Source organism: Pleurodeles waltl, chromosome 11 (genome assembly GCF_031143425.1).
Source record: "Pleurodeles waltl isolate 20211129_DDA chromosome 11, aPleWal1.hap1.20221129, whole genome shotgun sequence".
NCBI classification, from domain to species: Eukaryota; Metazoa; Chordata; class Amphibia; order Caudata; family Salamandridae; genus Pleurodeles; species Pleurodeles waltl.
The window spans coordinates 366,047,628-366,073,514 of NC_090450.1; the positions used below are offsets into that span (position 1 = coordinate 366,047,628).

Consider the following 25,887-nt stretch of genomic DNA (forward strand, 5'->3'; position numbering starts at 1 on the left):
AAACATATTTAGAAAATGTGCCTTTTGGAAGCAATGATGTTCCTTTTGTTTTTGACAGAAGGGTTTGGATACTTTTATCTGCTTACAGAAAAATGCAGGAGAGATGTAGGCAGCTAGAACATGAAAATAAGAATTTACGTGAGCAAATTAGCCAGAATACCTTAATGCAAGATCATGCTGAAAGTTATAAAACTGCTGTTTTAGAAGAATCTGTCTTTTCCCATTCCAGTAATGAGGGGGTTAAGACAGCTGTGAGCCAGTCTGAGCCTCTGTGTCAGCCGGATATTTTGGCAGCTGAAGTGCATTCCTTAACTGATAACAGGGAGAACAGAGCTCAGAATGTGATTTACAAGGTACCCTCGCAAAATGTGCAGTTACTGGCACAAGTAAAACGAAAGATTTTAGAGTTTCTTACTGTTTGCACTAAGCAAGAGACACCGAGTTTCATTAGCTTGTTTGAATTTTGGAAACAGAATAGCCCTCATCTGAGTGAAATCCTAACACTTTGGTATATGGTCACTAGGAAAAAATATAAGCATCTGCCCGCTTGTGATTTGGCAAATGAAATAATGACTTTAGGTTTCTGACCAGTGCAAGAGGGAAACACTGATTTACATGTAAATCAGGAACAGGGGAAGAATGAACAGGTGCCACAAGCCCCTTTTCAGGGTGTGGAGAGGATGCAGGGAGTACCACAGGTAAAAGAGTCACCAGTGAAACTGAGTGCACCATTTGAATTTGTGTCCCCTGAAGATAAAAAGCATGTTTGTTTGACTAATGATTCATTGACTGAAATGTTGTTTTCTAGCACAGTATAAGGAACAGCGTTGTACAATGTGTGTCAGATTTTAAAGCAAGAGCTGCATGAGAGGTGTCATTGTTACACTGATTCTTGGTTCATTGCCAATGGTTTAGCCGTTTGGTTTTCCACATGGCTTGTACATAACTGGTTCAATTCCCTTGCAGATGTTAATGGGAAAAATTCAGAGTCTGAAGTGTCCACCCAGAATTCTGACTTAGTGGGGATGGCTAAGTGGGTGCACCAGAAATGTGAACAGCTAGGAGAAAAAGCCACTTACAGGTGGGCAGAGATGAGAGGGATGCACATTCCCCTAGATTTGATAAAAACTGTGCAGCACGCACAAGAGCAATTTGTCCCACAAGCGTTCACAGAGCAGTTGGAGAGAGGAAAGTTACCAGGACAGATATGGCAAATTGATCAGGTTTTAGGGCGAGTGATTGCTGCAGATTACCAAGGAGAAATCAAAATTATGCTGATAACTAGAAAAGAATCTGATTCATTCATACAAATTGGAGACAGAATGGCCCAACTTGTCAAAAGTGCAGTGAATGGAGGTTTGGTAAAGAATGAGTTTGCCCCAGCCCTTCTGACAGTGCAAGAAAAGGGAAGCTGTGGTGCAGCAGATAAAAACCTCAGTGCTGAGGTGTGGGTTAAAGCCCCAAGTGACCCTCCAGAACCTGCAGAAAATATAACAAAGGGCCCCAAAAACATCCTGCTGATTATAAAACAGGGAGAGGAAGGGCACATTTCAGATGACAAATGTTATTTGCAAGAAAAGTCATACTTTTTTCTTTTGCAGATCCTACCACGTTTCGCCACTGACCCGGAGTGTGCTGTGTGGTCTCCCTTCTGGTGTGTGCGTGTGGGGTCGGGGAAGGGACCGAACCCCCAACCTGAACCTGACTGAGTAAAGTGCAAGCACCATGGATCCATTTTGCGCAAATGGCACCTTCAGATCAAGTTCAACTTGTTTGATTACATTCTTCTACTGGAACTAAGCAACCTTAACAGTTAACTGTCTGTGTTTTTTCATCTGGAGCTCTGACTTTCACTTACCTTCCAGCAAACCTTTCAGGTGGACCGTGCACCTCTACATGAGTAGAACTCATGCTACATCAAATTGCTATTCTAGAAACACTGTTGCATTAGAGACACTATAATCTCATTCAGAGTATAAAAGTTTCAGTCTTTTCTGTGTAGATGTCTCTGATGTGAAAGGTTATGAGATCAATATGTTAATCCACTGCCATTGCTTTACAGTGATTGCTTTGATCATTCAAATCTGATTTGCCGATAATGTTTTTTTTGTGTTGATGTTTTTGTTTTTTGTTTTTGTTTGAAACAAGAGATATGTGAACCAAAAATTCATTGGTCATAGGGTGGATTGTGATGCTATTAATTGTGTTTGACCAATGACTTTGTGTTTCACCACTGCGCATATTAGTTGCTCAATGTTCACCAGTAGCACATTATATGTTTTGTTCAGTTTAGCCGCCTATTGGCTTTGACATGGCATTAGCCATTACTTTCTGTATTCAGTTTAGCCGCCTATTGGCTTTGACATGGCATTAGCCATTACATTCTGTATTCTGCCTATTGGTTTTGACATGCTGTATTCAGTTTAGCTGTCTATTGGCTTTGATATATTAGACATTACATTTTGTATTCAGTTCAGCTGCCTATTGGCTTTGACATGATATTAGACATTACATTTTGTATTCAGATCAGCTGCCTATTGGCTTTGACATGATATTAGACATTACATTTGATATTTAGGTTAGCTGCCTATTGGCTTTGACATGACATTAGACATTACATTTGATATTTAGGTTAGCTGCCTATTGGCTTTAACGTGGAGTTAGACATTGCAGTTGAAACATCGCAGATGTCTGTATTCTTCCAAGCTGTGATTTTCCACAAGATGAACCAAGCTGTTTTCTTCTCACCAGACTAGACCTGATCAGAGAGACTATATTTGGTGTTTTCCTTTCTGCTCAGCCTTGGGAATAGGAGAAGTCTAGGAGATCTGGCCAATCTCCAAAGGCTTGCGTAGTTTTCCCGAGTCTGAGAGGAGGGTGCACGCTTTTGTAAAGATGACTCTGGGCTACAGTGAGTTAGATTTGAATCTGCTTGACTTCAGGCTGGAGCTAGACGTCAGTTGCAAGTCTCCCGTGTGGGTAGATAATCTCTTTCTCGCAGTTGACCAGTCATCAACTTGCAGACCCCAGAAAGATGAAGCTGAAGATAGGTCCTACTTGCTCATACGGTGATGAATTTGGACTTTTATGATTTGCTACTATATAATCATATATATATATATATATATATTTGCGTTGTACATTGCAACTGAGAAGTACTGTGATATATTTTGTTTTCTTGCTGCAACTACTTTGTGCTTGAAATCTACTAATTTGTCTCTCAAGAACTTGTGGGGGGAAGAATTAACAACATTAAAGGTCTTCTTTGAACTCAGAAGTGCATTCCAGAGAGGTTCTGTAAGCTCCGATAGGAGATAAGTAGGAAAGCAGAACAGAAACTCTATGTTCATTGTTCACATAATGCTGACTTCACATAATATTTCAAATGTTTAGTGAAATAGATTTTCAATATCCTGTCTAGCTTGTACGCTGTGAAAAAGTTACGTTCTAACGTTTTAACTTTTGTCTGTCTTCGTAGGATGAGATAATGTGTACCCAGAATTAATAGCCTTCAGTGCTCATGTATAACCTGCAACAATTGTATACTACTGCTGAAACGGGTGACGGCAGTGAGAGAAGATGAGCCAATTGTGAATGGAGAAAAATGGAGAAAAGATACTTCTGAACCATGGAATAAAATAAATTGGTTCTAACCTAATCCACCCCATAGACTGACTAATAGAAGCTTAATTAGTTGCTTTCTAGGGATTTAATATAGCAAGACTTAGGTGATGTAAGTTCAGATTTTCCTTTTCTCAACTAGTGAAATTATGTGTTCCTGTTTCTTAGCTCTTTGTCTATGATTCTGTCAGTTCAGATCAATTAAGGCCAAACATTACTGAACTGTTCCCTATTTTGTCATTCCCCAATGAAGAAGACCAGAGGATGCTCCACTGATGAAGATATCACTGCTTGCTGATCCATTTAGGAGAGGTATATCTAAATGTGCTTTTGTCTTTCTTGTAGAGTTTTATTTTTGGTTAGTGCCATATTGAGATCTTTTCCAAATTAATTTTTGTCTTCTTTTCTTTTCGTATGAAGCCCAAACATGCTTATTGAATCAGAGTGATAGTTAAGGATGCCAAAAATCTAAATTTTACTGTTTCATAAATTTGATTGTAAACAAATTCTCTGCAATAAGTAAATACATTCTGTTTCTATAATTCATCTGTTATTGTTATTCTGCATGTTGGTTCTTGAATGTCTAATGGTAAATATTCTGTCTAGGCTAAGTTTCTTTCGAAGATTTGGTCAGCCTGTATTATTTTTGTACTTATATCATTCGGTCTTGAGTTTGATTTACATGATCTTAGCATTGTTAATCTAAAGGGCAATAAAAATTTGAACTTTATTAAACTGTTAGGGTGATCCAGGGCCACATAGGTCATGGTGCGTATAAATTACTGACTCCAAACCGAAATTAATGTTTAATGATTTGGTTATTGTTATTACTGTTTGTTAGGACGTTATCACACTCCTATCCGAGTCTAACGATTCGAGTCGACCTTTCAGGGTAATCAATTGTTACCCTATACTTGTCACCTTATAGATAAATTATCAAAAAAAATATAAGGCTGGACATACCCACAACTCCACCCATCAAAATTGTATAGCATCTAGCCAAAGATCAGTCACTGTACTGGCAGGGAAAGTGGACTACTGGGTGATGTTCACTCTGTCTGCTAGGGTTATTCTCATATTAAACTTTACAGAGTTTCTAGCTGCAATGAAACATTAAGGGGCACTCCTTAACCCCTGCCATTGATGCTGATCTTGGGGTTTTGCTCCCAATTTCTGAGACACCAAATCAAAGCAGATAAGACTACTAATGTGGAATTCTTTAGGGGCTGCAAAGTTGACCCTACCCTTCTAATAGAAGCAGAGGAGTATGCCCTTCTTTGGCACAGTGGCACCTACACTTCTGCATTATGGCTATAGAATACCTTTTCACTGGTCATCAGTGATCAATATAACCCATTTGAAACCATCTGTGGAGCACACATCTACCTAGTGCTGCTTCATCCTTAGGCTCAAGGCTCCAAATCTCTTCTCCTATGAAAACAATGACAAGGAAGAATTCTTAGAGATGAGGATAGGTGGTTTCCTTACTGCCACTGCATGTTGCTCTATGAGGATTTATACCTGGTATTAACTACCACTCTAGGCCATTTTGACTTGAATACTGCTGTTATTTCAGACACTTGGAGCACTGGGAAGGTATTTTTCATCAGGGGAAGGTGCGGGGGGAAGGGGCAACTAGTCTGAAAGGAAGTGGTATAACATTGCTTCAGATATAAATATCAGCAATGTTGTATTGACTGAGTTTGAAAAACAATGAAAAGAAACTTTAAAACTCACTATTTCTCTTTTACGTGCCATTAAACATGGACTTGCTGACATTTAACATAACGGAGATTTCAATCTGCATATAAAATCTGTATGACCCAGCCTAATTAGGGTTTAAATATTTAGTTTTGCTCTCACATCGGCTGAATAGTAGCATTCTGCCCAGGCACCAGAAGAAACCACCTGCAGTAGAAGACATGCTAAGAATAAATAAGCATCCACTTTACACATGTCTTTTAAATCCAGAGGGAAAGTTATGACAAAAATCAAATTCTTACCTGCTACTCCAGCAGACACCATGTGTACTTGGGTACAGTCTGACACAAATACATGGTTCAGCTTCTCCTTGCAGCCTGAATACGCGGCAAAGTATATGGCTCTGATAAAAAAAAAAAACCACACAATATGAATGAACTATTTTAGACCAAAATTGCATCCATTAAATATTAGTTTTACTGGGAAAGCATACACAACACCGCCGTCTAAATAGTATACATTTTAGATAAAGTAAGTGACCAGGGCCTAGATGGGTTATCATGAGCGAGAAATGCATGGTAGTTTAAGCATACAAATTATAAATAATAATTTGGAAGGGAGTACATTATGTCGTAAAGATAGTCACCTAAAGCATCAGATTATACCGAGAAACAAAGCTGGTATTTCATTTATAGAGTCTACAGGAGACTGTATTGATATCAGTTAAAATGTTTGCCGCCTACAAGTCAAACTGTTTTCTTTAGATTTTTTTAATTTTATTTATGCAACCTGAAAGGAGTCAATACAATGTGACACATAATAAATTAACGCATGAAAACAAGCCAAAACTTTAACTTAAATACAATCAAGTTATGCTTTGAAACTTGCTTCATTTTTTCTTCACATGCAAATCATTCTGTGGTTTAACCCCTTCGCTGCCAGGCCTTTTCCCCGTCCTGTGCAAAGCCTTTTTTGGGCTATTTGGGGTAGTTCACACTTAGGCCCTCATAACTTTTTGTCCACATAAGCTACCCACACCAAATTTGCATCCTTTTTTCCCCCACATCCTATGGATTCTAGAGGTACCCAGAAATTGGCCAAAATACAGCTAAAATGTAGTTTTAAAAAAAAAATTGAAAAAAGTGCTGCAGAAGAAAGCATGTGATTTTTTTCCCAGTGAAAATGGCATCAACAAAGGGTTTGGGTGCTAAAATCACCATCTTCCCAGCTTTCAGGGAAGAGGCAGACTTGAATCAGAAAACCACATTTTCAACACAATTTTGGCATTTTACTGGGACATACCCCAATTTTATTATTTTTTGTACTTTGAGCCTCCTTTCCAGTTATTGACAGAAATGGGTGTGAAACCAATGTTGGATCCCGGACAGCTAAACATTTCTGAAAAGTAGACAACATTCTGAATTCAGCAAAGGGTCATTTGTGTAGACCCTTAAAGGTTTTCCTGCAGAAGGTAACAGCTAAAATAAAATAAAAATTGAAATTGAGGTGAAAAAACAAGCCATTCTGTCCACGTTTTTATCTGTAACCTTTTCCAGCTATGGAAGATTTTTGAAAGCAATATACCGTTACGTCTGCTGGACTCTTCTGGTTGTGGGAATATATAAGGCTTGTAGGTTCATCAAGACCCCTAGGTACTCAGAGCCAATAAATGTGCTGCACCTTGCAATGGGTTTTAATTGTATACCGGGTATACAGTAATTCATTTGTTGAAATTTAAAGAGTGAAAAATAGGTATCAAGGAAACTTTTGTATTTCCAAAATGTGCACAAGATAAGGTGTTGAGAAGTAGAGGTTATTTGCACATCTCTGTATTCCGGGGTCCCCAAGCTAGCGTGGGAATTACAGGGCATTTCTCAAATATACGTCTTTTTTACACACTGTCTTACATCTGGAAGGACAAAATGTAGAGTAAGACAAGTGGCAATAACACTTGTTCTTCTATTCTGTGTTCCCCCAAGTCTCCCAATATAAATGGTACCTCACTTGTGAGGGTAGGCCTAGTGCCTGTGACATGAAATGCAACAAGGACACATCACATTTATACATTGAAATCTGACTTGTTTTTTGGAAAGTGCTTAGCTGTGGATTTTGGCCTCTAGCTCGGCCCGCACCTAGGAAAACCTAGCATTTTTTTAAACTAGACACATAGGGGAACCCAGGATGGGGTAACTTGTGGCACTCTCACCAGGTTCTGTTACCCAGAATCCTTTGCAAACCTCAACATTTGGCAAAAAAACACTTTTTCCTCACATTTTGGTGATAGAAAGTTCTGTAATCTGAGAGAAGCCACAAATTACCTTCCACCCAGCATCCACCCACATATACTGATAAACATGGTACCTCACTTGTGTGGGTAGGCCTGGTGCCAATGACAGGAAACACCCTAAAACACTATGTGGACACATCAAAATTACCAATGACAAAACTACCTGTTTTTGCAAGGGGGGGAGGGGTACCTACCTTTTTTGTCCTGGGCTCACAGCCATCTAGGGAAACCTAACAAACCCAGACATTTCTGAAAACTAGACACCCGAGAGAGTCCAGGGAGGTGTGACTTGCATGGATCCCCAAGTGTTTTCTTACCCAGAATAGTCAGCAAACCTCAAATTTAGCTAAAAAAAAAAAATCCCCACATTTGTGTGTGGGATCACCGCACCGGCACACATTTCCTACCACCCAACATTCCCCTCAGTTTCCGTACTAAAAATGATACCTCACTTGTGTAGGTGGGCCAAGTGCCTGTGACAGGGAAGAGCCAAAAACATGTTGAAATAGAGGGGGAACCAAAGGGGGTCCAAAACGGCAGTTTGAAAAAAAAAAACTTTTTAGGCTGACAAGTGGGGCAGAATTTTATTGGTATAGATGCAACAATGCTGGGTGGTAGGAATTTTGTGGACTCCTGCAGATTCCAGAAGGTTCCTTCACAAAAATGTGGTGAAAATGTGTGATTTCAAGCAAAGTTGGAGGTTTGCAGGGCATGGTGGGGAAGAAAATGGTGCAGGTGCATGTGAAGCACACCACCCTGGACTCACCCAGATGTTTAGTTTTCAGATGTGTCTAGGTCTTGTAGAGTTTTCTACATGGCAGCGTCCAAAAGTCCAAAAGGTGTAGCCCTCACAATTTCAAGTGGGACGATTTTGAGTGTTAGCCAAGCTCTCATGGCCCAAATGTAAAACCAAAACCCAAAATAATCAAATGTCCTCTTGCTTGCCATTGAGATAAGATCTTTTAGTGTGCGGGGGAGAACAGCTGAAAGACTGTTACCCCCTTTAGTTGGGGTGCGGGCATAAGCATGTCCATACAAGTTGGTAACCACCACCCCACTATATATATATTTTTTAATTCCCTGGCATCTAGTAGGTTTTCTGCCCCCCCCCCTTTCCAGGGGAGTGGATTGGGGGTAATTGCCTCATCCCCATTTATTTAGGATGGGGGTCCCACCCTCTTTTTTTTTAAACAAAAATCTTCTCTGGTGTCTAGTGGCCTTTCTGCCCCACTTGGGGGCAGATGGGTCTTACAAAAGTAGGCCGATCTGCCCCCAAGGGGGGCAGAAATGGGCAACAGTAATGTTCCTCCATGGAGAGCAACCCTTGCCCAAGGGGCTGCCCCCTCAAACACAACACACACACATACCAATCCCTGGTGCCTAAATGATTTCTGCCCCCCTTGGGGGCAGATGGGCCTAACAGAAATAGGCAGATCTGCCCCTAAGGGGTGCAGAAACGGCCTAAAATAAATTTGCCCTCCAGGTGAGCGACCCTTGCCTAATGGGTCGCTCCCCATCTGTAAAAAATAAAATAAAAATTCCCAGTGTATACTGATTTCTGCCCCCTTGGGGGCAGATTAGCCTAATAAAAGTAAGCCGATCAGCCCCCAAGGGGTGCAGAAATGGCCTAAAATAAAATTGCCTAAGGGGCCACTCCCCACCTGTAAAAAAAATTACAATTAAAAATTAAAATAGGCTGATCTGCCCCTAAGGAGGGTGGAAATGACCTAAGTGGAGCGACCCTTGCCTATGGGGTCGCTCCCATTGTGGGAATTGACGTAAAAAAAAAAAAAATTAAACTGGGGGGCAGAAATGGCCTTATAAAAAAATGTACAGTTATTAAGACACCATCAGAATTCTTTAGACAAAGCTGACTGCAGACCAAAATGTCAGCTTCCAAGTCAAGTAAATCGTGAAAAAGCCAGTAGTTCAAGAGACTTGTGAAGAGGAAAGGCTCACACAAATATGTGAAGTGCTCACTACAGAACTAAATACCTGAAAGAAAGATTTAAATCAATTCATCCCTTAAAATGTCTTGTTAGTGCTTCAATGAGGAAAACAAATGAATGAGATATGCTACACTGATTGAAAATGAATCTTCCCATTAATCAAAATCCCTTTGTCAGCTGAAGGACTGAAAATGTAGGAAGCAAGACATGCCTCCTACTATTTGTCAACATCGAATTAAGAGAATCTGAGCTGCTTGCTGTTCTACCGTTTTCTTGTGGAGTTCTTCCTGGATGAACAAAAAGCGTTGTCATTCAAGATGCTTGGCATTCCACTGATGATTCTTCAGCAACTTGGCTTAAGGTTCAGTAATAGAAGGGAGGAGTGAAGGAATCAAACTCGACTGCTGATCTTCGAAATCTACATACTGAGCGAGATCCAGAAATGTTTGGCAAAACAAGTGGAACGTCTGAAACTAAATCTAGCAAGGTCACAGGGGGTGATCCATATGAACTCCAAACAGCAGGTTTTCTTAAACCTATGAAATTTGGTGGACATGGAACGCAGGAGTGAAGGCATTAAGGAACCTATCTCACCAAAATAGAAGATCCCTCACACACACTCCACTTCAGAGCAGAAAGGAAAATTCCCGACATTTTGATTTCCTCTGTTGCAAAGAGGTCTATCTGAGGACAGCCCAAGGTTTTGAACACAGTCAGAAATACTGCCTGACTCAATTGACCACTGTGGGAAGCACAATGTCTCAATGTGGGACCTTTTATTCAAGGAGTCCAAGAGGAGGGAGGAGCTCAAACTTTAACAATGAGAGCCTTTTATAATGGAAGCCGTGGGGCTTTACCTTACTATCGATTTGGGGCTTTACCTTACTATCGATGTAAAACAGAGCACCAATTACACTAAATTTTCAAAGTAGTTAGGCAGAGCAGTCCAAGGCTTACTCAGGGAACAGGTGTAGGGCAGGAACTCAAAACTCAATCAGAAAATTAATATCAGTCAATAAAACAGGGTTGGCCTGTGGTTTTAGTCAAAAGGGTGAAGTATTTTATTTCTAGCCCACAACATAGTAATGTACTTAAATAGCAGAGGGCATTCAAATTGGTACTGTTATTGTACTTCGATACAAAGCAATCTAGGGCATTGTCTTCCATGGGATAACTGTGGTGTAATGTTCTCATATCACTCCCCTGGATTCCATCTACCCCTCCCCAATATACTGTGGTTAACTGGAACATAGAAAGTCCCAAATAATAGTTGTACTTGGTGTCTTATCCTTGCACATTAACTTTGAGTTTACTGTTCTTTGGCAGGCTTGATTTGCAAATGCAGACAGAAGGTGAGGGCAGTGCCACTCCTGCTGGTCCTCCAAACTACACAGCCCACTAAGGAGGATCCAGCTGGCTTTGTCCCAGCCTCACCTAGCCTTTGTCTCGCAAGTCTGCTGAGGATGTGCATGCCCTGGCTTGTGGCATGCAGCATCTGCGATGAAGAGGATCCACAGCACTTGAGTGTATCGCAAGAGGGGGCAGGGTGATATTGTGGTGAATGCATTAAAGAATGGTATCATCTGTCACCTCAACCATAACCCACCATCCAAATAAAGCAAACAGGCCCATCTCAGGTTGCAGCAGGAATCAGAAGGCTGAGGTTAAAACCATCACTCACTGTGGTGAATGACCCAGTCATAGCACCAAGCCTATTCAAAGGCATGCTGGCTTTTCAGATAAGGCGGCAATCGCGGTTGTGATTTTAGAAGCACCAAGTGGTCAGAAGCACTATTGTCTTTTAGGCAGGAAACTTGCTACATATGTTTGCAGTTTCAGAGTTTTTGCTTCTGAGCAAGCCACAGAGGAATCAGGGTCTTAATTGTCACCACACAATCTTGTGTTGCAGGACCTTCCTCGGATGCAGTGGGAGGCTTGCAGTTCTTCCGGTTTAAGCTCCTCACGGTCCCCCTTTTCTATGCAGCATCTTTGTGCAAGAACACCTCAAGCACACTTCTGAGAAATGTACGGTTAATGTCTCTAAAAGAAAAGGCGCCATCAAAGCTAAGTAACTTTCTTCTGTGGAGACTTCTAATCGCACCTTCTGAATAGATACAAAAGCAGTATCTCCCTGGGTGGTGGGCCTACGGAATGATTAACCAGGAAATTCTGCAGTATAGATCAGGTGAAAGGCTCATCTGCCTGACCTGGCTGTCCAGGCAACAGCGCTTCATGAACTTGTAGAGGGACACCCACAAAGCAGCTTGGCAGATGTCCAAGACTGGCACACAAAACAGCAGTGCAGTGGTAGCAGCCTTTGCTCTGGTGAAATGAGTATGCAACCTGGGAGGAGGGAGGGGGAGCCTGCATCTTGGCTAGTCAATAGCAGATCTTTATGCATAATACAATTCATCAGGAGACAGTTCTCTGTTGACACTTTCCCCTTTTTGGCTCCAGGGATGCCCACAAAAAGTTGATTGTCTAATGGATGGTCTCTGGTCACTTCGATGTGAAGACTGAGGGCCCTCTTAGGATCAAGACAATAGAGCTGCTCCTCTTCCTTGGATCGATGAGGCAGGCGTAAAAAGATGGCAAAGTAATAGATTGCCCTATGTGGGGGGACATGACTACCTTTGGCAAGAAAGCTGCTTTTGTCCTGAGGGACCAGTTTGCTTGGAAAGAAAGAAGTGCAAGGTTGCTGGATAAACTAGACTAGGAATTCACTCACTCATTAAGCAGAGGTGATAGGGACGCTCTCTATATGGACAAAAGGCAAATAGGACAGCTGCACATCATTTCAAAAGGAGTGTACATCAAGTAGGTGAGAACCAAATTAGGTTTCCACTGCAGCATCACACAGAGTGTTGGGGGAGGCATGTGGATTGTGGATTCTAAAAGAAAAGCATCACAACCGGTGACTGGAAAAAGATTGGCTGATCAGGCAACCATAGGAAGGCCAAAGGGACGAAAGATAACCCTTAAAAGTTGCCACAGCAAAGCTCTGCTGGTTTACACAGAGACAAGACGACAAAATATCAGACAACTTTGCATGTAAAGGCCTAAAGTCATGGGACCAACAACAGAAAAATGTTTTCCAGTTTTGGTGGAAACACGCCTAGCTGCCAGTATGACACCAACTACTTTGGGGGAAAGACTTAAAGCCATCAACTGTGGCTGATCAAACTCCACACATGGAGATTTAGGTTGAGCAGACTCTGTTGGAAGAACCGGCCCTGCTGTTGCGACAGGAGCACCTCCCAGTGGGGCAGCGGAATCAGAGGACATCTACTCATGGCCTGAAGTTCCAGATACCACACTCTCCTCACCTAGCCCTGAGCTACTAGGATGACTTGGGACCAGTCATACTTGACCTTTTTCAATAATATGGGCAGGAGAGGTAGGGGCGGAAAAGCATGCAGGGCCAAGCCAGGAAGAAGGCTTCCCCAAGGGCAAAGGTTTGGACAATGCACGTTCTTTGTGGTGGCAAATAGGGCATTGCTGCCTTTACAGTGTGGTCTTCACTCCACAGGTAACCAACAGTAGGGAAGCACCCTGATAAATACCAGCAGGATTCTTTTAAATACTTTTCCCCTTGGTACTTTACCACATAAGTAAGTATTTTTTGTATAAGGCATTAATATGGTCAAATAAAAAAAAAAAGTTAAGGAGTAATGGGGTGGCTAAGGGTTGGGTAGATAAAAGGAAAGTCATTTTTTAGGGTTCAGGACGAGGTAGAGGTACTTGGGTACGGGTATTTTAGGGCTCGGTGGAGGGAATAGGTACATTAGTAAGGGTTTTTAGGGTTTTGGTAGCAGTAAAGGGGGGTACAGGTTTTTCAGGGCTCAGGGGAGGTGTAAAGGGAGGTAAGAGATTTTTAGGGTTCAGGATATGGTAAAGGGAAGTAAGGAGTTCCCATGGGTCAGGGGAATGTAGAGGTAAGCGCAGGTTAGTGGATAAAAAGGGAGGGGGGGGCTCCTCCCAAAAAAACAAGAGTAATACCCTGTGTTGTAAAGTCTGATATTGTGCAAATAGATCGAGCCGGGGTTCTCCTCACTGTTGGAAGACACTCTATGCCACCTCCAAGTGTAACTGCCTTTCATGATCTGCTTATCAACATCAGCTGAGTTTGTCTGCACTGGTGTTTAAAGATCCTGCCAGGTGTTGAGCACTCAGGGAGATGCCCTGAGTGTTCAGCCACTTCCATAAACATTAAGCATCCTGGCACAAGACACACAACCCCACTCAGTCCTGGCTGTTGTAGTACCACATGGAAGGTGTGTTGTCTGTTGCAACCTGCACCCATTCTCCTCTATGGTCAGAAGGAACACATTTACAGCCAAGCGAACCACCCGCAACTCAAACAAGTTGATATAAAGACAGCTCTTCGCCCAAGACCAGAGTCCTCTGATCTCCACTTCTTCCAGATGACCCCTCCAACCCAGCAAAGATGCATCCGTCAACAGTTAGTTTTGGGTGGGATAGGGAGAGGACTGCCACCGGTCCAATTGCAGTCAAGCAGCCAGCAATGCCGATCTTTCAGTCTCCTCCAACACCTGGGTAGATCCGAAAGGTTAACTTGGTGCTGAGCCCACTGCAGAACAAGCATGTCTGGATCGAGGCCAGGCCCAACTTAGGCCAGGGTGGGCATTTTTCAACTTCTCTGCTCAAAGGACAAATTTCAGAGGGCGAAGATCTAGGATCGGGCAAAGACCTCTGTTCTTTTCAGCAATAGGAAATAATGGAAATAGCCAGTCCCAATCTGTGATGCTGGCACCCTCTGTATGGCTCCTTTGGCCAAGAGAACCTCAATTTGCTACCAGAGTATGGACACGTGGGCAGCCGGAAGGTGTTGTGAAGTGTGTGCAATATGCAAAGGATATGACAGGAAGAGTAGAGTAACAGTGTTCCACAATGTGGAGCACCCATTGGTTGGATGTGATGCTTTTACATCTGAAGAGGTGAAAGAGAAAAAAACAAGGTGATGCTGCCTCCCACCAGGTGACCGTGCGCTGCCAAGGGTGACTTAAAGCGGTTTTGCAGCAGCTGTTGGAAGAGGGCCTGGGTTTTGCGTAGATCGCTGCCCTTGGTGGCCTGCTCACTGGTGGATTCTCCACACCTCCGCCCCCCTTCCCCCAATCTCTACCCCTAAAGGACTGAGAGGCCTGCTGTTGCTGACGCGTGTGCTGACGTTGTATCTTTTGGTATCCCATTCCGGAGCCTCAAAGTGGAGAATTTGTAGGAAGACCTGGTGAACTGGCAGAGCGAACAAGCACAAGAGAGAGTACGCCTTGTTGTCCTTAAAACACTCCAGGACCAATCCATCTGGTCTCCGAAGAGATGGGTCCCATTAAAAGCCATATCAATCAGTGACTGCTGGCAGTTACTGGACAATTTGATTGAGCGGATCGATGGGTAGTGCTTAAGCAGCACAAAAGGTGGCAACTGCTCTATCTAGGAAGTTGGTCATGTCCAGGCCTGATCTAATTGAGCCTCTCAGGTGTCTTGTCCAATTTGAGTAAGGCACTAGATGTTTAGCCTTGAATCATCTAGGACTGTGGGCATGTTATCTGCCACCATGTCCCATACGACATGACTGCATCGGCCCAGGAGGCAACCAGAGGGCAAGGCTGGAGGACACAAACATCCCTTTGGTGACAGCTTCCATGTGTTTCAACTGGCAGGGTGGTAGGAAACACACTGGTGTTCAGACTGCTGTTACAGGCCTGTACCACCAGGCTTTCAGGTAATGGATGTAGGAAGAGGAAGGCAGCATCCCCTGGAGCAAGTCTGAGCCACCTTGCGATCTGCCTGTTGAGTGATGGCCAAGATCTTGGTTTGACCAGGTGCCCAACACTGTGTACGTAATTGCCTCACTGAATGACAGTAGAAGCTCTTGTCTAGTTTGTCTGGGAAGAACCACTTCTGTCAATACATTAGTCTTTACCTCAGAGGTAGGCTGTGTGAGGTTTTGGATTTTTGCCTCCTTCCTCATCACTGTGGCATCGGAGGAAGACTCTTCTGTGGCTACATTTGGGAGATGGGAGTGGACGCCAGTGTCTGGAGAGGTATCCAGGCCCCTGGCATCCTGCAAGTTCAGAAATAAGTTTGTCAAAAATAAACATGACTGGAATAGTCAATTTCTTTTCAAAATTCATGTTGGCGTGGAGAGAATGATTCCAGGTCACAGTGAGGGTAGGTCAATGTGATGTCAGGGGAGGTTGCTCCAGGTTCACATCAGTGTCTTAAAGGTCAAAAGGCTCCCTCTCTGAGGTCGATGCCAGCATTGATGCTAGGGGCTGCATTGCAGTACGAATCACTAGTGTCAAGCTGGAAGCCAGGTTAACTTCGAGAGAAGTGGCACAGTCGGGGTAGGGGCTGCACTGGAAGTGGTCCGATAAGAGACCATCTCAAATCCTTGGGGCCGGAAGGTGAGCTGGAGGGGTCAGCTGAAAATCCAAAATTTGCTCTGTACTGTGTCTAAACTTTAGAACTTGGTGTGGAGTTGCCACGGGTCCAGGAAAGTCAGGATGACGAAGCATGAGACACTGAATCAGTTTGGGATCAGATATAGATTTCGAAGCCTGGCGGTAACTGGAGTGTGGCGCAACTCAGTGATTGGATTGGCAGGCCAAAAGAGCAGTGTCTGGACTTTTTCTTTTTTTTTTTTTTTTACTCTTTTTGAAATTACCAGACAACCTCAATTTCGAGGAGGACTGGTCATGAGATCGGCCCCCAGGAGCACATCCACACTCTCGACCTAGATTTGGCAATGTTCTGCAGCGTACATCTTGCCTTTGAGGTCACAGATGCCTTGGTGTTCATCTTCATGCACCTGTCACACAACGCTGAATTGTGTTCGGAGCCCAGAAGCCAGAGACAGACCTAATGTGGATATGTCACCAACATCTGCCTACGGCAAATGACAATCTTGCACAGTTTAAATACTGTAATTGTAGGAGGGTGCATGGCCCTTGCACACTGAACATTTCTGTGGGAAAAACTGTCAAGTCTGACAGACCTGATGGAGGGAGCACCAGATCTGCATCAGAAATTGCAGAAAGGTGCAAGCGTATGCAGATAAAGTTGCCCGAATGTCATGGGCGGGACAGACAAGTCTCAGTGCGGCACACCACCTAACAGCACAAGAGGGAATTGCTATGAAAATCTTCTGGATCCAGCCTTGAAGAAATTCACAAGGCGGTTATAAGTCTCTATCAGAAAGGAATGGATGTTGGAGCACAGAGGTAGCAGTAAGATATAGTGGCACCAACATCACATCCAGAGGGTGGGGATGACCAGGCCATTCATGGAGTTGCACAACAATACCTACATAGTTCACACAACACTACCAAACCACAGATTAGAAAATACTATTTATTAAATTCATGTCAAAATACTCTCAGGATCATTGCACTGAATACCTGCATTTAGCGAAGGTGTGTTTGGTCACTGGTGTGTGTGAAAATCACCAAGAGCTTCATATTGGCACAATACATACTGTGGTACCTAAACAATAGCTGTATGCTTTATAAGGCAGATGTGTTGCCTCGAGTAACCTCCAATAACCTGCCTCCAGTAAACTCCAATAACCTGACTACCCTTGACAAATAAAACAGAAGGATAAACCTTGATCTGGGGGAGGTCATTCCACACATTTACATATGAACTGACAGAAGAGGAACTGAGGCATTTAAATAAATATTTAGAAAACTATTTGGAGACTTTTTTTTTATAAGCCCTTCCCAATTATCACACTCTTCTTAATTTTTAAATAAAAAAAGAGATGTAAATGCTTGCATCGACTACAGAGCTGTTGAAAGTCTAATAGAAAACTCATACTTCTTGCTTCCTATTCCCTATTTGTTATATCAAGTAACAGGGGTGCTTTAGTTGACTAAATTGGATGTAGGAGGTACATACCAACAAATCCAAGAGAAACAAGACGACAAGAGTAAGACACCATGCACTGTTCAGTATGAGCTATAATGGCCATTGGGCCATGCAGCTCCTCATGCAGCCTTCCAGCCCTTTATGGGTACATTGTGGCACAGCTTTCTGAATGTCATTATAGGGTTGCACTGAATGACATTCTAATATATTGTCATGAGGAATACATGACACGTGAAAAGGGCATTGCAGAAATTGAGAAGACAGATTACTTATAAAGTTTTAGGACAGTTGTCTTAATATATGAAATAATAAAAACTTAATACTGTGTATATTCTTTTTTTTTCATGTTACTGATGAGCATGTTGATTCTCGATGGTGTGCTGCGGAATGTTACTGGTGGTAGGTTCTTCAAAGGGGTAGGTTAGTAGGATAGGCACCACAGGGACCGGATGATGAACATGAAGAAATTGAATCACCTCCCTCACCTTTAGCAACACAGCTAGAACACTCATCAAGCACTAGCAAAGCCAATAGGTCTTGCTTATTGGCAAGCTATTACCTTTGGCAATTGGGTGTGGGTGGTGAACGGGAAGGGGGGTTGTTGGTGAATGGGAGGGTTGTTGTGAGATCCTGCCCACAGCCTCAGGGGATTGGCCAGCGTCTATGGAATACTTGTGTCAGGAGAATTCCAATGCAGCCTCTCTAAGGGTGACTGATAAATGAAATGGCAGTTGGGACTGCCGCTGTGGCTGAGGGGTAAAGAATAAACTAAGAGTTAATTTTTGGAGAGCTGCGCTTCATTTTTGGACATTTCCTCTACATTTTACACTGGCGATTACTGAAGACCTTTTTCACCTCTGGATACACCTCAACAGAGCAAGAAGGCGACAAAACAGTAAGAAGACAGTTCACCTCCAAAATTTCCGCACAAATGACTGTTCGTTAGTAATCATCCAGCATGGGTCCTCGGAGCCAAACTTCAATTTGGTGAGTTACAATAGCTATGTTTTAAACTCAAACGTCAATAAGGATATTGCGAAGGAGTCAGTGGGTATCTGGTCTGAATATTACTTTAAAGCTTTTAAAAGAATCTGGATATTAAACAACAAGGAAGTAAAGTGGAGAACGCATTGTTATTGACCAGAAAAGCCTAAAAGGTGATTGCAACTTTGGAGCGAGTTGTGTTAAACAGATTAAAGATCAATCTTTACTAAATTGCAATATGAAAACATTTGATAAGAATTGTGGTTTAAAGATGACCCTCCCTTAAGAGAAATGTTAATTGTAGCCAAACAAGTGGAACATATGTGGAAATATGTGCAAGAAATTAAAAAAAAGATAACTTGAGTAAAGGGGATGTACAACAAGTAGAGATGGAAGAAAGTAAGGCCCAGGTTTTGAAAAGTAATGTACTCACACAAGAAAAGAGAACTGACAACGAATTTAAAGGGCGTTGTTTTAGGTGTGGGCACACTGGACATTTGGCAAACAAAGATTGTCCTACCATCAAAACTCATTGCAACAAATGTGGGAAAAAAGGACATTAGATGGTGTGTTGCAAGAGTGGGAAGTTTATAAAGAAAATGGAAAAGAAGAATGTAAGTGAGATTTGTGAAGAAATTGTGTTACAAATGTCAGATACTAAGCTGTGTAATCCTAATGACTGGTTAAGAATAGATGACAAAGATGAGGAAGTCAGGTTTGACTCTTGTTCCAGGTTGACAATTATATCTGAGAGAGTGTTCAATGTAATGAACAAGGGAAAAGTCAAACTTTGAAAAATGGATATTTCGCCAGGAGGGTGTGGAGGGCAACCATAAAGGTGAAGGGTTTCTTCCTAGGAACAGTAGAATACAAAAACAAATATAGTGCATGCAAAATATACGTGTCTGTTCAAGGAGATAATATCCTGGGCTGTCCTGTACAGAAGGATTTAGGTGTGGTTCTCAACCCAAAATCCAGCCCACAAATATTAGTGCAAAACATCCCATTCAGGGGATGAGAAATGCAAAACTGAAAAATAATTTCCTGAGGTTTTCTCTCACAAGTTAGGCTGTCTTAAAACTTTTGCACACAAAATAAAACTAAAAGACAATGCCATTCAAGTTTCAGCTAGAGCGAGAAGTCTTCCCATTAGTGTACATTGAGCAGTCAGAGCTGAGTTAGAAAAATTGTGCAAGTTTGATGTCATCACGCAGTTGAGGCGAGGGAATAGTTGGCTCCCATTGTGGCAGCTAGGAAAACAGATGGGAAAATCCGCCTATACATAGACCTTAGAGCACTCAAAGAAGTTGTAGCATACAAGTTCCCATTGCCCAAAATCACAGAAATGTTTTCCAAGATAGCTGGAGCAAAGTATTTTTTCAACATTGGACTTAACCTCAGCGTATCACCAAATTCGTTTACATGCTAATTCACAAGACCTTACAGCCTTTATAACTCCTATGGGGGCTTACAAGTTCAACAGGATGCCGTTTGGCCTTGTGTCAGCGGCATCAGTTTTCCAAAGGGCTATGAACTCCACCCTAACTGGTGTACCAGGGTTATTCTTTTATCAAGATGACGTGTTGATTTTTGGTGAAGACACGACAATACATGACACAAGACTTCGAAGTGTGCTTATGAAATTCAAATATGGGATGACTGTCAAAAAAGAAAAATCTTAAGATCAAATGTACAGAAATAAATTATCTAGGACACACAATTTCATCTCAGGTCATACGACCCAAACCTGAATTGGTGAACACAATAATGAATTTAGCTTCTCCTGAGAAAAAAGATGAGTTAAAATCGTTCTTAGGAATGGTAGAGTTCTATAGTAAATTTATAATAAACTTTGCAAGTCACACTTTTTAGATGAGGAAATTACTCCAAAAAAAACAAAAATGTTATTTACACCTAGGACAAGGGTGTGAAGATGAATTCGAAGACATTAAGAAGGCACTAGCGAACACACCCAGTCTTAAATCTTTTGTACCAGGAAATGAAACAATAGTGGCAATTGACACAAGCTCAAAAGGTCTATTGGCAGTTCTTCAAAAAGATAGTACAGGGGAACAAACTATAACTTTTGCTTCCAGAGCTCTTAGACAAGTATATGTCAATTACTTTGATTGAGAGGGAAGCATTAGCAGTATACTGGGTCCTCCACAAATTTAGAGACTTCATCTGGGGAACCACTTTTAAGGTAAAAACAGACCATAAACCACTTAAGAAGGTTTTTTACTAAAAAAGGCTTGATGGCAATCTCAAGTAGGATCAAAAGGTGGGTGGTAAATCTCCAAGAGTTCAGTTTTGATGCTGAGTATGTTCCAGGGGTTAGGAATTGTGCTGCTGATTGTCTTTCACGTTTAGTGAAAGAATCAGATGTAGAGCATGACCGTGATATGAGCTGTTGTGAGGATGTACATAAACCCAAAAAAGATGTCTGTATGATAACCAAGGGTGCCATTGAAGAGAGTTGATGGAAATAGGAACTGGAAGTTGATCCCATTCTTTAAAAGTCAGAGGAAATCTAGTTAAGAGATGGGAATCACAAGGGAAAATTGATGAAGAGATGCAACCCTATTGGATTGTCAGAGAGGTATTGTCTGAGTTGGATGGGTGTCTATTTAGGGGTACCACATTAATACCGCCTAGCAGTTTAAAAATGAGGTTGATTGAGCTGGATCACGATGGTCACTTTGGTATCACCAAGACTTAACAGAGGTTACGTCTGGACTTTTGGTGGCCGGGGATTGATGGAGCTGTAGAAAGAGTAGTCAGGGATTGTGTACCATGTGCAGCCAGTGATAACGTGTTGAAGTTATACACTCCACCTATGTTGTATCGTCAGTTACCTGAAGGGCCTTGGATGGGTGTGGCCATGGATATAATGGGACCATTGTCTGGAGAAAAGGGATGACCACATATCTTAAATTTAGTGGATCTCTACTCAAGATGGCCAGAAATTAAAATGGTTTCAGACATTCGTTCCAACACAGTGATCACATTTCTGTTGGAAGTTTTCATGCGTGAAGGTCTTCCCAACACGTTGTTGACTGACAATGGAACACAATTTTGCTCAAGGGAAACAAAGGAGTTTCTAAAATGCAATGGAATAAAACAAAAGCTTTGTGCTCTTTATCATCCTGAAACAAACGGAGTAGTAGAGAGGTTTAACAAAACCATATAGGAAGACATCCAACTGGCTAAAGTAAATGGACTGTGTTGGAAAGAGGAAGTAATATGTAGATTGGAAGCTTATCGTCTCACTCCACATGAGACCACTGGCATGACACCTTTTGAATTGCTAAAGGGTAGGAGACCTCACATGAGACCACTGGCATGACACCTTTTGAATTGCTAAAGGGTAGGAGACCTAACTCTAGATTAGTGCTGGGTGGATGAAGTGGTATAAAGGTTGGGTAAAGAGACACGAACCAAGCATGGCGGAAAAAGAAGCTTGATTCACAACATACACAAAAGAAACATTTTGACAAGACACACAAGACCAAGGCAATTGACTTCAGAGTAGGTGAATGGGTTAAAGTGAGATCTCCTGCAGATCAGAAAGAGGGATTTAAATTCACAGAGCCATTGAAGATAACTAAACTATTTCACAATGCAGTAAAAACTCCGGATGGAAGAATATGGAACTTGGGTAGAGTGGTCAAATGTGTGGAGCCGGATCAACATGATAGTGGGATTGAAATCTTAGTACAGAGGAAGACAGATAGAGAAATCAGAGATGAAGATCAATTAGGGAATACCACAAAGAGTGATAAGTTGGTGAAGTCGAACAACAACAAATCAAAAATTGATATCAGAAAGAGTGGGCATGTAACAGGGCTCCCTACATATTTTAGAGACTATAAGGTCAACTGAGTTCCAAATATTTCCTGAAGTTTTGTTTCATCCCTCATTTAATTACTTGCAAGCCTTGTATTCTCTAGCAATATTCCTATGTTTATACATTTTCCTTTGAGAATTGTTCATTGTGTAAATGCTTTTATTCATTGGATAATTCTGCGTAAGTGTTGTAGACACAACTATGTCCCAATATATTTCCTTTGTTATTACTGAATCTTGATGTTAGTTTACAATAAGCTATAGGGCTCATATTTTCTGTTAGTGTATATATCGTTGTTATTGTATAAAGAGGGAGAAGTGTGACATCCTGACCACAGCCTCAGGGGATTGGCCAGTGTCTATGGAATTCTTGTGTGACAAGAATTCCAATGCAGCCTTTCTGAGGTGACTGAGAAATGAAATGTCAGTTGGGACTGCCGCCGTGGCTGAGGTGTAAAGAATAAACTAAGAGTTCATTCTTGAAGAGCTGCACTTTATTTTTGGACATTTCCTCTACATTTTACAGTTGTAATGTCATAAAAGACACTAAAACAAAATAAAAGTGTGCGAGAAGCAACTCAAAGAGGCAAAAGTTTAAAAATGGTGATTATTTTGGCACACTATCCTTACTTACATGACAGCTGTGAAGGGTGCCGGCTGAACATGCCCTCAACACTTTACTGTACTGAAGCACGCTGCCTTAAAAAAAAATATATATGTTTGCAATAATATTTTGAAAGTACCTATTCTTTCGGTACACTGCACAACTATCCAACGTCATTTGCGGGTGCATTTATACGCACAACTAAAAACAACTGAAATGTGTTATATCTTGTCATGTCTTTCCTCCCTTGTCCCTAAACTGAACTGCCTAAAAGGTCTTTGAGACCGAGAGATGAAAATCACCACCTTGACTCACAGTCTATACCTTTGTGTTATATTCACTTAAAAAAAACTAAAGGCTATAGGGATGTTATAGTAAGGAAATAGAATTACTAAAACCAGAAATTCTCTGTTAAAACAAACAAAAAAAAAACACAAAGGTCACAGGGCGTTATAGTTCGGTTCTGAATTTACTCGTACAAAACCTAACTCGCGCCCCACCATGCACAGTTTTTTCTTCATTAATTTGACTGCTAATGTTTAATTGATATTTTGAATGACGTTATAAAAGTTGTAATGATTGCTGCAATATCTGGAGTAATTAGCAGTGCATGGCGAGGACGTGAGTTATAGTTACCTTAGGGCATGACTTATAGTTACTTGAAATAACTATAACTTCTGAATTTCTAAGGTTTTGTTCAGAACCTAACTATAACGTCCCTGTAACCTTTGTTTTTTTAAGTGAATGTCTATGTTTTTTTAAATTATATTTCCTAACTATAACGTCCCTGTAAGCTTTGTTTTTTTCTCCAGGGAATTTCTATGTTTTTTCTTACCATAAAGTAATTTTAACTACTATCTGTTACTCCAACCACCGACACGCTCGTGAGGGTTGGCCCTAGGGACTGGCCAGCAGCCCTATAACCATTAACCCACAACCCTGCACCGACACAGAGAACGGCCAGAGCAAGGGTTGGCTGCAGGACCAGGCCAGCAACCAACCCCATGCAACCACCCAACCTCCGCCATGCATGCCTGAAGGGTCAGTCTCTCTGGGTGTAAGATGGTGTCACTGGGTGTGAAAGTGTCTGGGTATGAGTGGGTGCATGAGGGTCTCTGAGTGGGTGTGTGATGGTCTGAGGGAGTCCGTGAGGTTCGGAATGGGTCTGTGTGTAGGTTTGTGAGTGTCTGAGTGGGTCTGGGAGTGTGCATGAGGGGTATATGAGCCGGCGCATGAAGGTCTGAGTGGATTTGAGAGTGGGTGTGTGATGGTCTACTGGGCCTGTGAGTGGATGTGTGACAGTGAGTGGGCCTCTGAGTGAGTCGGTCTCTGAGTGGGTGGGGGTCAGTCTGAGTGGGTGCGTCAGAGACTGAGTGGGTGTATGACTAAGTGGGCCTGTAAGTCGCTGCATCAGTGCCTGAGTCCCTGCATCAGTTTATGAGTGGGTCTGTGAGTGGGTAAATCAGTGTCTCAGTGCGTCTATGAGTGGGTGCATGAAGGTGTCAATGGGTATTTGAGTGGCTGCATGCACGTATTAGTGGGTCTTTAAGTGTGTATATGAATGCACAAATGGATCTATGAGTGGGTACTTTAGTGTCTGAGTGGGTCTGTGATGGCATGGGTAATGGTCTGAGTGAGTCTGTGAGTGGGTGCATGAGCGTCTGAGTGGGTAAGTGTGTGTGTGCATGAGTGTCTGAGTTTCTGAGCTGGTATGGGAGTGGGTGTTTGAGGGTATGAATGGGTCTGTGAGTAGTTGCATGAGTATCTGAGTGTGTCTGTAAGTGGGTGCATGAGTGTGAGTATGTCGGTTAGTGGGTGTGTGTGTCTCAGTGGGTCTGGGAGTGGTTGGATAAGTTTGAGTGCCACTACGAGTGATTGAATTAGTGTATGAAGACTCTGTAAATGTTTTATTGTTGTTGCTGATAATCACGATTTTGTTGCCAATTTCCACGGGGGCCATGCTGAGCATCGCAAAGTATTTGTGAATATCGTGTGTCATGAAAATAAAACATTGTAAGGTCATAATTTGACCTACAAAGACTCCTATATCACACCCCTGGGGCCAGGGTACCTACACCCTGACCCCTTGTGCCACTTATTTTTATTTTCAGCCCAGAGACCATGTCCCATAACATAAAATGACAGCTGCAACTTTCTGCTAAGGTTGCAGCCATCCAATCACAGCATTTCTGGGGTTGTGCGTATTCACGATTACGTTGTGATCATCGCAACAAATTTGCGACCTCAGATGTAAAAATTTAATAGACTGTAATATCTCAAAAACTACTGAACAGATTTACACCAAATAACCTAAAGCACAATCTGCGTAACAAAATCTAGCTTTCTGCTAAATGTGGGGTAATTCCGTCCAGCAGTTCGGGCTGAAGTTGTGTTCAAAACTACAATGGGAATTAACATGAGAAACTCACATTTTCTGACCCCTGCCCCTTTTCTCAGCGCCCGCTTGACAGATCACCTCGAAACTTTGCATGCGCAACAAGAATCACTGGCAGACTTTCTTTGGAAAGTTTAGTGAAAATTTGTCAAATGGTGCCAAAGATCTAGGCAAGTCAAAAAAATGCCTTTTCTGTTAACATGGTCCTAAATTTAACTACCCAATGGTGACTGCCAGTAAGTAATATATATGTGTTCCGCAGCTGTATACTATTATGAACAGGCATTTCAAATTGTGGCACTGTGAACATGGAAGTAAACATGGGCTGACGTAATTGCAGAGAATAATAGCATTTTGGAAACCCTATTCAGGATCGTGGGTGGGAATGGGATTCATACACAAAATGTATTGAAAATGTCACTTACCCAGTGTACATCTGTTCGTGGCATCAGTCGCAGTAGATTCGCATGTTCTGCAATAGCTCGCCATCTGGTGTTGGGCCGGAGTGTTACAAGTTGTTTTTCTTCGAAGAAGTCTTTCGAGTCACGGGACCGAGTGACTCCTCCTTTTGTCTCCATTGCGCATGGGCGTCGACTCCATCTTCGATTGT

At 42.1% G+C, this 25,887-nt stretch overlaps 1 protein-coding gene across 3 annotated transcripts in view; it reads right to left on the reverse strand.

Moving 5' to 3' along the window:
• Positions 1–25,887, reverse strand: part of SLC25A36 (solute carrier family 25 member 36) — a 1,333,693-nt gene that overhangs the window by 780,955 nt on the left and 526,851 nt on the right. For all 3 annotated transcript variants that reach the window (XM_069213671.1, XM_069213670.1, XM_069213672.1), the window contains one exon: positions 5,625–5,725. In XM_069213671.1, coding sequence (XP_069069772.1) covers positions 5,625–5,725 — 101 coding nt within the window. The remainder of the gene's footprint in view (positions 1–5,624; positions 5,726–25,887) is intronic.